The 14,500-nt window shown below is 40.0% G+C and overlaps 1 protein-coding gene across 12 annotated transcripts in view; it reads left to right on the top strand.

Annotated features, from left to right (window-relative positions):
* The window catches only part of LOC146574665 (calcium-dependent secretion activator 1-like), a 66,487-nt gene that overhangs the window by 19,383 nt on the left and 32,604 nt on the right, over positions 1 to 14,500 (top strand). For all 12 annotated transcript variants that reach the window (XM_085274519.1, XM_085274518.1, XM_085274517.1 and 9 more), the window contains exons 4-6: positions 8,656 to 8,736; positions 9,004 to 9,237; positions 11,537 to 11,658. In XM_085274519.1, the coding sequence (XP_085130645.1) occupies positions 8,656 to 8,736; positions 9,004 to 9,237; positions 11,537 to 11,658 (437 nt within the window). The remainder of the gene's footprint in view (positions 1 to 8,655; positions 8,737 to 9,003; positions 9,238 to 11,536; positions 11,659 to 14,500) is intronic.

The raw sequence follows: 14,500 nt of genomic DNA, 5'->3' as shown, positions 1-14,500 counted from the left end.
CGATTCGATTCAATTCGATTTGAATCTGGGAAATTTTGCCTCAGACAGTCAGAAATATTATAATTCAGATCAGTACATTTACATATTTTTGTATCTATAAAAAGGAAGCTGACACTTTCCAGACTTTATCAAAGGTGTGAGCGTCACAGCAGATGCCTTTGTGTCAAAGTAGCTGAAGATAAAACACAGAAAAACATGAAGGTGATTTTCCTGGCCTGGGATTTTATAAAAATATTCTGCAGTACATCAAAAACAAAAGAAAACCATTAATCAACATATGAACATTACCTCTGAAGTTACAGCGGTTTTATTAGAGACACAGCGTTTTGCATTTTGTATAATTTTAAAAAGTTTAAATTTGTTCAGAAGCCTATTAAACGGCAGAAATTAGGTTTTCTTTTCGGAAGTAAGTAAAAGGAAAAAAAACCATCGACCGACAGCGCTGTAAATAACGGTAGTCTTGTGCATAACAAGCAAGTGAATAATGCAGAAAACAGATTTCGGGGATAGACGGGAAACTGTTCTTGAAGTACACTGAGAAAGAGAGAGAGAGCGCTGTGCATGAAGTGTGATTTTATCGTGGTAGAAGCAAAACAGTGAAAGTCAGAGGGAATCCATGACGATGTTTATGTGAAGCGCAGTTTGGATCTTCTTTTGCTGCTGGTTCAGTCAATATTGTTTGGAGAGAGATAAAACTAACAGCTTTGGAATCAGCGCAAAAAGGGAGTAAACACAAAGCGCGGACCCGCCGAAACATCAGAATCAGCGAGCTGTCGGCTTTCAGCCCCGAGCGTGTCCGTGCCGTCGGGTGAGAAAGGCGACATCTCACTGATTCTGATCCGCAGGTCCGCGCTTTGAGTTTACGTCTTTGTGCAGAAGCCGTGTACCTGCTCTCATTTACTGTTTTAAATGTTTGGTGGTTGTCAAAATTTTGTGACGTTTCACCTGAGATTCTGGAATTTTGGGCAAAATACATTTATATAAAAAAATCGATTCAGGATTTTAATGAATCGATATCACGTTATCCAAGCCAGAATCGATTTTAATCGATGAATCAATTATTAAAACCCACCCCTAGTTATAACCCCCTCTGTGGCATAACTTACACCATAATCTGATGGTGCACCTCTATTGAAATGTAATTGTCACCTTGTCACCACCTTCTTTTATATGTGGCAAATCAACAAGGTAACTAACACATAAAACAACACACGCATGAAAGCTGGTAACAAGTTCAGCCAATTATGTAGGTTACATTGTAATGTAGGCTCTACAAGGATTGCCTGCAGAAGCCTAAATCAGAGAAAACCCACTTTAAGTAGCCAATACAGCTTTTGGCAGTTTTTTCTTTCTTTCTTTTTATTAGCTCAAGAGTTGATGCCTGCTTTTATTGCTATTAGTTTGATTGTGTGACTGAATTTTTTTAAGGTATTAGTTAAAATTATGGAAGTAACACAAATCCAGAAACAAACACACTGCTTTAAAGCAGCAGTCCGGCAGCTCCTATGTTCTGCAAGGTAAAATTATAGCTTTTGTAAAAAAGAGTCTGTTGATTTTTACAATCGGTTATCCATCAGGAAGAACTGCGGTGAAAATAAAATGCAGACTTAAACTGAGGAATTGATTTTTACTTTTTTATAGATTTCCGTCTCTGTCCTCGGCAGTGCATTCTTTAGCTTTGGTCCCTATGATAAGTAGCTGATAGTGTAAACTACAACACAATTTAAAACACAGAAACAAGCAAACAAAGAAATCAAACCAACCCTTAAGCACTTATGTTTGCTCTTGCAGCTAACAACAGGACATTTTGTATCCATTGCTAGTGGCTGATGCATTTTTGTTAATGGCATGAAACTCACTTCTCTTGCACTCACCTCAGGAGAAGTGAGCATGAAGGGATGGCATTATGCACGCTTTCAGGTCAACAACTGCTCGGTAAAGTTCTTACTCTCTTGTAGAGCTTGGTGGGAACCTAGTTGCTGAAGGAACTGAAGTAATTAGCTGACAAATCATTTCGGCACGACTAATGCTACCACTGCTCGCAGATTCTCATTCTGAGTTGTTTTAATCACTGATATTTATTCACATCAATGGGCTCTCACTTAGTGAAATGATTCTCTAATCTCGAGCGACTGATTAAATTACCTAAGCCTGGGAATAAGAAGAAAAGCACAAACAAAATGAAACTTTCCCCTCTGAAGAATTGCAAATCATGGCCTGTAGACACCCACCCAGAGCGAAAGATGATATTCCAATCAGTTTGCCTTTGACAGGTTTTTAAAGGAGATCCCTCCTTTTTCCCTTAAATTTGTTATGTCAGCAACTGTTAGTTGGGAAATGAGGCCTGAGCTCTTCCTGGTTTAGCCTGTTGCTGATATAATGGCGTAATGGAGCCTCTTCACTCCACACAGGATTGGGAGAGGATGAAAGCATTTGCTATGCCTGGCAAGCCACCTCTTAGCTGAAAAAGCAGTGATGTGAAGCTTGATGTGTGGATGGAATATAGACAATATTTATTATATGGGAAAACTATAAAACAAACTATTTCCATGTTTTCCAAATCTCCATTATCACAGCAAAATAACAACCTCTTTTCCTGAAAAGTGTACTAATAGACTATTTTATAGTCCTAGCTTGAAATATTCCCTAAGTCCAGTCCTTAAGACATGGTGCCAACTCTCTGTGGGAACACCAAGTGAGTCGTGACATCTTCTTGTTTTTCCTCTGTGCTTTGATGCATTTGAGCATCCCAGCTTTACCTATAAGCAGAAATCAGTACTTGGAAACCCATGTGGAGTCATTTCTCTTTATCCAGAGACACTCACTAACCGGGGAGGCTTTTGCATGTTGATGGGCCCTCTCTCACACTTCCATCTTACAGAATAGCCTTGATATTGATGTGGTTCTGTAGCCTGTTTTGGTTTTCTAGCCACAGATTGCATTGAATCCAAGCTCAGTTTACTTCAGCTTCTTGCATTCAAAGATCTACCATACCGTTCCATCCCATATTCTCTGGAGGTTGCAAAACATATTAGGAAACCCTGATAGTGAAGTTTTTTCTGAAGGTCTCCATCTGCCGTAGCTCAGCTCTCTCCGATCTCAGCTTTTGTTCTTCCCTTGTCTGAGTGATGACCTTCCCGCCTACTCTTGCTGATAGTTTCTCAGGCAACACAAGCCTTTATCTCTGAGACAGACTGCCCTTGTTTCACGGCACACTTTGGCTACAGCGTTGCTGTGCTTGAGCACCAGCTTTGCCTGCTTCTAATGGGGTTCACTCTAGCTCTAGGATGCTTTTGCCAAAAAGCCCTATGACCAAATTTTCCACCATTGTTTCATATAGAGTACACTGCCAAATAAGGCATGGACGTAATCAAAATCACTTACATCATAGCACCAACTTGCAATTAAGTGTTGTTCTGTTGATAGAGTTATTATAGGTCAGCTATAAAGATCAAAAAAGCTATGCCCATCACAATGTATAATAGGCTGGACCTGGTTTAAAAAGATCATGCAACAGGTTTGAAAACAGATTCATCCACATGTCAAACAGCTTCCATAAAATGATTTCTGTGCAATGCTTCGAGTTCAAGGCTCTTATCAAGGCTTCTGAAAAGTAGAGTTACAATCTTAAACACTCATATAATAAGTGTAACGTAACATATCTTATGTGTTGTTAAGTGCTGTAAGCAGGAGCCCATTGATGTGAATTTGTATTTGTATACAAGTCTATCTCTAATAACTCAAATCATTTTTTAGGACTTTTTAGGACTCAGGGTGAATATAATTCATGCCTACTTCCTGTTTTGAGGTGTCCCTAGGTTTTAAGAACAAGGCACTGTGTTGAAGATGAGCAGAAATGAGATGGATGTTCTTGAAAAAAAAAAATGTAGTTGCAATTACATTTTCTAACTGGGGTACCTTGCACGATGGTGCGCTCAAATAACTACAGCCTTTTCTCACATCGTGCAGATTAACACACATAAAGCACAAACGCATTGATGCACACAGCAGCAGTTCTAAATATAGGACAGCTTCAAGTCCTGCAGGTCCCATCTAGCTCCGATCTAGCCCTGCCCGCCCTGTCTTTGGTCTTTATAAAAATCTGCCTCTGGCAATGTTTACAGGCTGCCGCTAATGTCCCAGCATCCACCTGGGAATGTGTTATCAGCTGAGCTGTTAACTACCCGCCTGCTTCTGCTCTGTCACCTTTAACCTGCTGTCAGTCTAGCTAACACTGAGGAAGTGTCACCTTTATTTAGCTGCAATGGTGCTGTAACATAGACAGAAATTTACCTTTTAGCCAGTCTTATTTATATGAGATTACCTGTCCACCTATATTGTCCCTGAGAGCCACTGACAATAGTGACCTTTCAGTAGTTGTAGGCTTGATAAGATTGGGGTGCAGTGGGCCTCAGTAGGTGGTGGCTGTTAGTTCCATCAGCTCTCCTCCCCTTTCACAGCAAGCACTGTCTTTCCTTTTCAAAGCTGTCAGGGCAGAGATGACAGTAACAGGAGAAATGCGACCCCATCCCCCCCTTCACATTGCACCCGTTAGATTCACGTGCTCTTTCCATGTTAGCAATTTTGCAGATGAACTGCAATTTACACATATCTGTAATAAAATATGTGTTAATGCCTTGTTCAATTTCACTTATAAAAGATTTTCCTGTGAAGAGATATTTCCTTGACATATGGGTTTAGGTCCGTCGTATTCTCTGGATTTAGCAGGAGGGGGAAAGCACACAGCACACATACAATAAAAATGCAGCGTCAGACACTAACAGGCTGAGCTGCTGAATTTCCAGGCTGTTCTTTTGGGATTGCAAGAATCAGATGTCGCTTGCACCGCAGTCCAACAGTACCCAGATCTCTGAGCGTTTTGACAGGCAGCACAAGACCAGCAGCAGCAGGGAAAGAAGGGAAAGGAAAGCATATAGGATCATTCAGAGCTGTGGCTGTGGATAAATCTGTTTTTGGTCCATGAAATATCATGGTTCATGATATTTCCTGCCACAGGATGCTCTCCATCATTTAAGAGTCTCAGCGTGGCAGAGTACTGCTGTGCTTCTAATGCAGACATTCTGCTGCAGCTGGTGGCAAAGTCTGATTATGTGCTCTACTAAACAGGAACTCTGGGTTATGTAGTAGGGTGGCTGTTCAGTGGCCAACACTGGTAGCACACCACACTTGACAGTTCACCATTTAACACACATCTGAATATATTACAAACTGATAACACATTTCAGTAATGAAAACAATATTCCATTAATTGCATGACTAAGCTTCTAAAATGTATTGCCTTTTTTTCAATGTACAGACCGTGACCACGGGTGTCTGTGTCAGTCTTTTCCCTCCTGTGTGTTACTTACTACACCCCTCCTCTGCTTCTAATGGCTGCACCGTGACTTCACCTCATTCTCTCTTAGAAAGGATTGCTGGAAGGGGCGAAGAATCAATATGGCAAAGCCTGAAAGACAAGGCCTGTTAATGTAATATAAGTGAGTGAAATACCATAAGGCACAGAGAGGTCAGGTCTGGCACGCATTCCATTAGCAGGAGACCAGAGGAGTTTAAAGCACTGTTATCACAAATAGAATCGGGAGCTCAGCTGGTGAGACCAAGTGGCTGTGATACATTACCCCTCTCAAGAACACCATGCTATATGCGTTGCATATTTTATGGTATCCTGCTTCTGTTGGGGCACTATTTCATGTTATTTTCAAGCTTGTCATATTGAAAGTCACTTAACCCAATAAGGGACATATAGTTGGAAAAAGTATTGCCACATTTTCAAATAACTGAATGATTTTTTTAGACAGTGAGAAATATAAAATATTTTAAAGAACTTATATTATTACAGTGCAGCTCATGCTCCTGCTGTGCATTGAAATATTAGAGATCACAGGTTTCTTCTACAATTTTGCAATGTTTTTATCGACAGTCTCTTGTCCTGTATGTTTGGCAAACTGAAGTATTTTTATTCTAGAGATTTACTTTCTCTTGAAAGAGATTTACTTTCTCTTGAAAGTAAATCTCTGATACGGTATGTGTGTGCCACGAAAACTGTAGCGTCACATTTTCCCACCAGTTTTTATGCTCATGTAAACCTCAAGAATTTTACAGTTTAACAGCGCCTTGGTGAGACGGGGCTGATTTTTATTTTTCACTGTAAAACTCACGCACACCACACCGCTGGGTGGAGAGGTTTGTGGCTCCCCAGGTGCAACTGTGCTGCAAAAAACACCCCATCTCAATTAGGCTGCAGACCTCATAGTGGGAACGGTGCTGACTGGTGAGTCACAACATCAAATCTGACAAGAATGAGACATTTTGGCTGAGAGAATAACTGAAGGAGTGAAACATGCAGAAGCACAGTGCATGAAAAAGACATCAGCCATTTCCACTACATCCTCGTGTCAGCTAATATAAAACTCTCATTCATTATTGATGTAAGAAAGACGCAGATTTCTCTGCTTATCATTACTCTGGGGCAAATTTTAGGCGAACAGATGTCAGGCCTGCATCTAATGTTGTCCAGTCGAGGCACTTTTCAAATATTGTAAATGAGTTGCGTTATCTCTCGTTTTGATCCTGTGCACCAGAAAACGTTCTGGATGGCTCATTTCAAGACAGAGCTGTTCTTTATCACTGTTGTTGTCATTTCTTCTGGCCCACCCAGCTTAGCCTTTCCCGAGGCATCAATTTAAGATCAGCTGTTTGAAATGTGCAGCTTGACCATGGCACATCTACACCAAAAGCTATAATGTGAATGAACCTGCGATAAGAGTGAAAGCACTCAATTAAACAAATGACCCAAGCTCGTGTATTTAATTTGGGATGCTAGAACAATAGAAAGCAGCAGCTTACTGATTTTGGTAATTCATTATTAATGGTGGCACAGTGGTGCAGTGGTTAGTGCTGTCACTTTATAGCAGGACGTTCCTGGAGTTTTAATGCAGTGGACAGCCGGGGTGGGTGTCCCACATGCTTGTTATGTTAACTGGTGATTCTAAATTGGCCGTAGGTGTTAATGTTAGCATCTCTGTGTTAGCCTTGTGATACACTTGTCACCTGTTCAGGGAGCAATACTGAGATACCCTCCTGCCTCTTTATGATCCTGAATTGGATCAGTGTTTAAGAAAATGGATGCGTCATTAACATTGGATGTACTGAGAGTGGGCTGAGCAGTAATAGCAAAGGATGTGTGTCATAATGGAAAAAATAAATTAATAAATAAAAATACAAACAATTGCCCCGAACAGCTAATTGTAACCAAATGAGCGCCCACGCAGTTGCTATGCTGTATTCCCATAAACTAGTTCAACTAGTAATCGGAAGGTTGGTGGTCCGATCCCTTGCTCCAGTCTGCATGCCAAATATCCTTGGGCAAGATACTGGCTGCTCTCCGATGCATCCATCAGAGCGTGAATGTGTGTAAATGTTAGAAGGCACTTAGGCTTGAATGGATGTGAAAAAGGCATGTGCATGTCTTCAATTGCTCAGGTAGAGTAGAAAGGTGCTTTATAAGAACCAATCTATGTACCATGTACAATAAACAACAGCTCCACCAGTGTCGCAGTACTTTTTAGTAATAGTAGCTTTTTTGTTTACAACTTTTACTTTATTCTGTTTCTTGTGATAAATTAGATACTTGCTAAAAAAAAAAAAGGCCTCTCAATAATTATCCAGTACCTTAAATTTAATTATCTAAATTTAGAGTTTTCTTTGTTCCGCCTCCAGCATCTGCAGCTGAAAGTGTGCGTGAGCCGATGTTGCCCACATCTTTGTTATGTCATTAATTATTTATGACAGCTTGCCAGAGCTCAAAGACAAAACCACATTCAGTAGAGTGTTTTTCAGTATTTTAGCAACACCAAGTCAAGTTGACTGTCCTTGTGTTTGCGAATCCAGTGCGACTTGAGTCCGAGTCCCAAGTCTACAGCCTCACAGTTCATTCACTCAAATTGAGTCATTGAAAGCAACGCCTTATGTGACTCCACAGGGAGCATAAGACCAGCATAAGACCTCGGGCCATGTGACTTGACTCAGCAACAGCTGTTCCTGAAGTGAAAATCTGAGAGTTTAATAATAAAATTAAAAATAAAAATCTAGGGAGCTTACCAGATCTCTGTAACGTGCTCATATTTTCTGTCCAAGGCAAAGCAGTTCAAGGTGGCATTACTTGCTTCTAATCTCACTTAACTGTTGTGGCCCAAATTACATTGTAGGAAATGTATGTGGCAGCGCGTGACATGGAGGAAGACTGCGTGAAATGAGAAATATATGTGTTCCTGCTGTATCAGTGTTGATTGTTTCCTTAGACCATGTGCCCTCGAGGTCTGATAAACATATCAAATTTATTGTGCTATATGTCATTGTGTTTACTACCGTTCTCTGTGTATTATCACCAACAACTGTTATCTGGCTGTATACAATAAGAGCAATATGCCGTGCAGGTCCTGCCTGGTTCCTCATGAGCGTACGTGCACCTCGTCAGTTGCCATGACATTCCAACAAAACTGGCTAAATACCTATATTCCTATGCAACCTAAACAAGTCATTATTAACAGTAACAATAATGATAATATTTCACATTTAAAGCATTGCAATACCTAGTGGGATTCAACTGACTTGCTTTTCTCTGGTTACCAATAGCTGGACAACCTGGATGAGCAGGCTGCACAGATCAGACGAGAGCTGGATGGTCGTCTTCAGATGGCAGACCAGATTGCCAGAGTGAGTCAGACTCAGCGGGGGAATTCATGCTTTGTTATATAGTTAATATGTTGCCAATATGGTGTAACTTTTATAAACATCGTAGTGGAAGAGAGTAGTGTATGGGCAGTATTTACAAATGTTGCTGTATTTACTTTACACATAATTAGCATTGCTATAGGAAACTAATTAAACTGACGTAAATGAACCTTTCTTTGATATTTTTATCATTTTTATTTTACCCGACTTGTAGTTCTCTTCTGAGCCTTTTTATATTTTTGTCAACAGGGTGGAAAGTTCCCCAAATTTGTATCTAAAGAGATGGAGGCCATGTTCATCGAGGAACTCAAGTCTTCAGTGAATCAGCTGATGGCCAACTTGGAGAGCATGCCTGTGTCTAAGGGCGGGGAGTTTAAACTCCAGAAGCTGAAGCGGGGACACAATACCTCTATCATCGATATGGGCCAAGAGGATGAGAACACGCTGTCCAAATCTGATGTGGTCCTGTCATTTACTTTAGAGGTAATTAGATACTAGATATGAGTGTGTGATGATCAATATGTGAAAATCACAAGCATTACAAAGTTTCGATGGTTTTGAGATGGAGTACTGTACAAATGTTTCAGGCACTCAAAAGAAGTAGGGATATTTACAGAAAATAAACTATTTTGACACATTCGCTGCATCCTTAAACCGTTCTAGACTTTTAGAAAGGTTTAGGGATAGACCCTACGGAGATGCATGTGAGAACACAAGTGTCTGATGCAGCTGACATTAAATAGTCTTTAATTTACTTGTTATTAAGTCAGTGTGACATCTGATTGTGCTATTATGAGAATAAAGCAGGTAATAGCCTGTTGAATTAGATACAAGGACTTCTCTTTCAGAGACATCCTTGTATCTTCTTCCTTTTCGAGCCAGCTCTTTATGAATGTCAGAATGAGTCTAGGACTAATCAGACACCTCGATGATGGTATTGTGAAATGGATATCTGACATATAGCCAACTGTCATATAAATGCAAAACTGCATCTGTCTACAACATAACTTTTAATTCATAACTTGTATCAACTACTTGAGACTAAGTATAGAAACACACAGCAGACCTGTTCAGGGGACTGAACAGACGCCGTGCGAAGAGCAGACTGGCATAAACACATACACACAAAAACCCCCTTTTACCTGCTCCTTAACGGAGCAGGTAAATGTGAGTCATCTTGTTATCGGCTTGTCTGAGATGAGCTATTACCATGGAACAGGGAGCTATCGCACCTCACTTCTTATGATGCGGTGCTATTTTGGAATCAGGAAGTACATAATGTGCAGAAGAATAAGACCCTGCTTCTTCTGTTTGCTCACAAACAATTTGGCACACCACTCTAGAGATTGAAGTCTGAAATTATTTGCACAGTAGCAAAAGAAGTATGTGTTTTTGTGAGGTGGCACTGTGATAGGTCTTTGGTAAAGCACCAAGTTTATTTCCAATCGCTGAAAGAATTCACCTCTTCAGAAACTCGAGGTGGAATCACTTGTGATACACAACAAGTCACTTGATTCCTGCGTTGAGTACATAGAAAGAGCAGATGTTAAGATTTTCATGCACTGTTCAAAAAATTTTTAGAGGAACACCTTGTAATCAGAGTACATCATCAAGGCAATTACATTTCTGGAATATTGATCTGATCAGTTAAGTAGCAGAGGGGGTTGTTAATCAGTTTCAGCTGCTTTGGTGTTAATGAAATTGTACTGGAGGGTCAACAATGAGGCAACCCCCAAATGAGGACTTATTTTACAGGTGGAGGACACTATATTTTCCCTCCTCTTGTTTTCTTACAGTTTATTTCCCAGTTTTGCATTTGATTAAGGCTAGTGTCACAACTGGCAGCATGAGGCGATACTTGGGCCCTGTAGAGGTTGCACAGGTAGTCCAGCTCCTCCAGATTTGCACATCCCAGATCCCGGAGCAGATCCCCTCGCACACCGTCTGCTGTTTAGGAGCATGCCGCAATGTTGTTAAGCCATGGAAACTATCATGTTGGTGCTGCAATGAAATTTGAGCACAATGGATTAGCCTGCTGCAGCATTTTTGGCTTTGGTTATTGGGTGTTTTTAAATTCAACCCCTTGTTGATCATTTCCATTTTCATCAAACCATGTGGCATCGTTTTCTTCACAACACGTTATCCAGTCCATATCAGTAAAGATATCTAGCATGATATTTCTCTCATTGAGATCTGATGCATTTTCTAAGTGTTCCTTAAATTTTTTTGAGTGCACCCCCCCCCACCCCCCACCCCCACCCCCAAACCCCCAAGCAAAATCTGCAAGATGCCTAGATAACAAACAGCATAATATACAGGAAAGTTAAGAATTACTTTTGCTAAGTAAACTCTTGTCTTGCCAGCACATATTTCTGCCTTTGGCTCTCCCATTTGAAATTCATGGTTACAATTTAAGAGTTACCTCTGGCAGTGTTATCTCTATATTGTGTTATATATTGAGTTATTAAAGAGTGAATATAAGACCTGATGTGACAGATTATTCCTACTAGCACTTTTGATGATAGAGAGTTATACTTCACTGGAAGGAAATCTGAAATTATTACAGCCTGTTCCAGTAAAAAAAAAAAAATCAACTACAATCTACATTTTTGTACAACGAGGGCACTGGCCGTAAGCTTAAATCGTCTTTGTGGCTGGCATACTGTTTCGAAAAATTACTGCCTAGAACTGCTAGCTGCTCATAAGATGCTGACTTTTTAAACTCCGTTCAGATAAATCGCTTTACATCAGTAACCTCCACTGAGGTGTCTATGCTTCCCAGGTGGTGATCATGGAAGTGCAGGGCTTGAAATCACTGGCTCCAAACAGGATTGTTTACTGCACCATGGAGGTGGAGGGAGGCGAGAAACTCCAGACTGACCAGGCAGAGGCATCCAAGCCAACGTAAGAGCCTTAGCACGCACCTGCATGGTTTTCCACATGCATATATATGAATGACAAATACCTTAATAATGTAACTCAAATCAGTAGAGCGTAGGCACTGATGCCTACTGAGGAATCTCTGAAGTCAAACCTCTGGTTTAATGGAAGATGAATGTTAATGAAGTGTTAATAATTGATTTTTGTTGTTTCCTTTAGATGAGCCATCTGTGGTTTTGAGCTTTGCGATCAAAACTATGTAATGGTAACACGAAGTGTAATGTAAGATCCATGCTGAACCACACTTTGAGAAATTAATTGGCTCTGAGAAAAATACTCTAAACGTATGCTGTTAAACTCTCCCACAACCCAGTGGCTTCTTGGTGTTCTCTCTAGTGTTCCTCATTCTCTTTCACAGGCACTTTGTATGTAAATGACTGCATTAAAAGGAAATGGAAAAGCACTGTGAAGTTTACCAAAACATGAGTTTGCTTATTTTCTCAATTGAAACCTTTTTTCTTTTTTTGGACCAGGGCAGGAAATTCAGATCTCAAACACCTATATATGGAAAATACCTGCACTTAATGATGATTATATGATTTGCAGCAGTTGTTGGGGTATTATCTAGAAATGCAACATTCAAACTTAGGCTTTCGTTCCTGGTTCAGTGAGATAGAGAGAGAGAAAGTGAACAGCAGTTGAGGAAGATAGAAAGCGAATGAGAAGTGCAAGCATCAATAGCGAGAACAAGAGATATATTTTTAAACATATTTTTTGATATTCTTTTATTCATAGCAGTCATTTTTAAAGCACACACAACCTTTACATAACCCTGTGAAAAAGATTCTCAATAACTAGACTTTGTGTGAATGCAGAGCAGAGACATAGACCGTCTTGTCTTGCAATTTTAATGAAGTCTTCTTCAGACTCTGTACACTTGTACTGGCTTGGGGAGGGGGACTGCACATTTAGAAAATAAACAGTGGAACAGGGAAACACTGTATCCTGGCATTCACATTATGCTTCGATGCATACCGCTTATGTTTTTGAAGACGATCGTCGGGATTGATGGGCAGCAGCAAGTCTAGAGTCTGTGGGAGCCCTAGACAAAAATTCTCATTGTGTTATAAATTATCTATCTACTCGTTATTATCTATGCCATTCAGAATTGCCTTACCTTTTTCTCCTCTTCCTCTTCTTTCGCCTTTTTCTTTTGTCACTCCCAGATAGACAAAAGAAACATCATTTTTATTGATTATCTTTCTTTGTATTCAGTAGTGTGTTTAAGTGGTGTCATTCAAGCCAGACTGAGTGAGTCAAGTGAGTGGACCTGCCCAGGCTGCACTCTGTTGATGGATCAGGGCGATTCTCAGTAGCTTCCCAAACAAGGCATTTTTTAGCCCATTATATTATTGATGTACTCAAATAATATTATTATGTTTATTAGATTTATATTAAATTCAATCTGCGTACTATAGATGCTATAGATTCATGTTAGCATCATTATGTATAATGTATAGTTGGGACAAAGGTGTGTGTAAGCACAGCTGTGTATCCTATCATTTTTCCAGAGTAAGTTGAAGCAGAAATGCTGTGTTTCTCTTTGATTTTAAATTGGAACTGAAAGTATCAGAGACCACACACTTCTGGTGACCCGTTAGTAATGATTTTGTCTGGGTGGAGGAGGGGGTTGCTTTTGTAGAAGTCTACACATATAGAACCTAATGCATGTTCCACCTTTAATAAAAGTGGGTTTAAGGAAAATTTGTCTTAACAGTAAATCTCTAGACTCATGGGACAGCACAGATCTTTATTATTAAAGCTGCTGGAGTAAGCTATGATCTACAGCTGAAACCAACGTTTTTGACTGGTTGAGGGTTGTTAAAATCCCATAGCATGTTAAATACAAAATGGCATAACATAGTTCCCTTCTGTGAAATTCCCCATGGTTTGTACATATCCTAAATCATTCCGTTGCTTCCCTTCTTGTTACCAGTTCATTAGACTCGATTAACAACAATGACGGTGGTGATGAAAAATATATCTGCTGCTAAATATATCTACCCTTTTTCCTCTAATTAACCAGTACTGCACAGTACAAGATACAAGATAAATGTCCATGAAACATTCATGCAAATTTGAGCTATTTTAAGGCCCAAATGTCTTCCTCTGATCTCCTTAATTTAAGAACCATTTTATGAAGAGAGACGGAAGGACATGAATGAGGGGACGGATTAGAGGAGAACAAGGCAAGGGTAATGTGTGTGTGTGTGTGTGTATTCCAGCATATTCCATATGTTGTGGGGACATAAAGCTATTTACAGCTATTGTGAGGAACCCACACATTAAAGTTGCTTTTAGGTTAGGGTAAGCCTCCCAGAAATTATTGTAGTGACTAAAACACAACCGTGTGCGGTTGCTTATATGCAGCACAAACAAGTATACACAAAAAACATTGCAAAGACCTATATGAGATAAATGTGTTAATGTACAGACTGCTGCAGGATATTTGCATACAATAATTGGATGTGTTCAGCAGCCATGTGCTCAGACTGACATTGAACTGACTATCGTGGTTCTGATTTAACTCGGATGAGCCGATAAATGTTTTGACATTCATTTAATTCTCTCGTAATTTTGTAACTCAGATTTTTTTCATTTGACCCATTTGAGCAAGCACATAGTTGTATCATATTTTGTAGGAAAAAATTGCAGGAGGGTAGCGCTTGCACGTCCATTAATAGACCTTAGAATAAGCCACAAGGTCACCTTCATGCTGGTACAATGGTTCCATCTGAAATCAACACAGCTCACAGTCACTCCTCACTGTCAGTCACCAGCTCTTCTTCTCTTCCTCTACATGCTG

The sequence above is a fragment of the Mchenga conophoros genome, linkage group LG5, assembly GCF_057382185.1.
Source record: "Mchenga conophoros isolate Kocher_MC1m ecotype Shallow Benthic linkage group LG5, M_conophoros_male_GT1.1, whole genome shotgun sequence".
NCBI classification, from domain to species: domain Eukaryota; kingdom Metazoa; phylum Chordata; class Actinopteri; order Cichliformes; family Cichlidae; genus Mchenga; species Mchenga conophoros.
The sequence above is the reverse complement of the archived record's forward strand: the minus strand, read 5'-3'. Positions and strand labels throughout refer to the sequence as shown.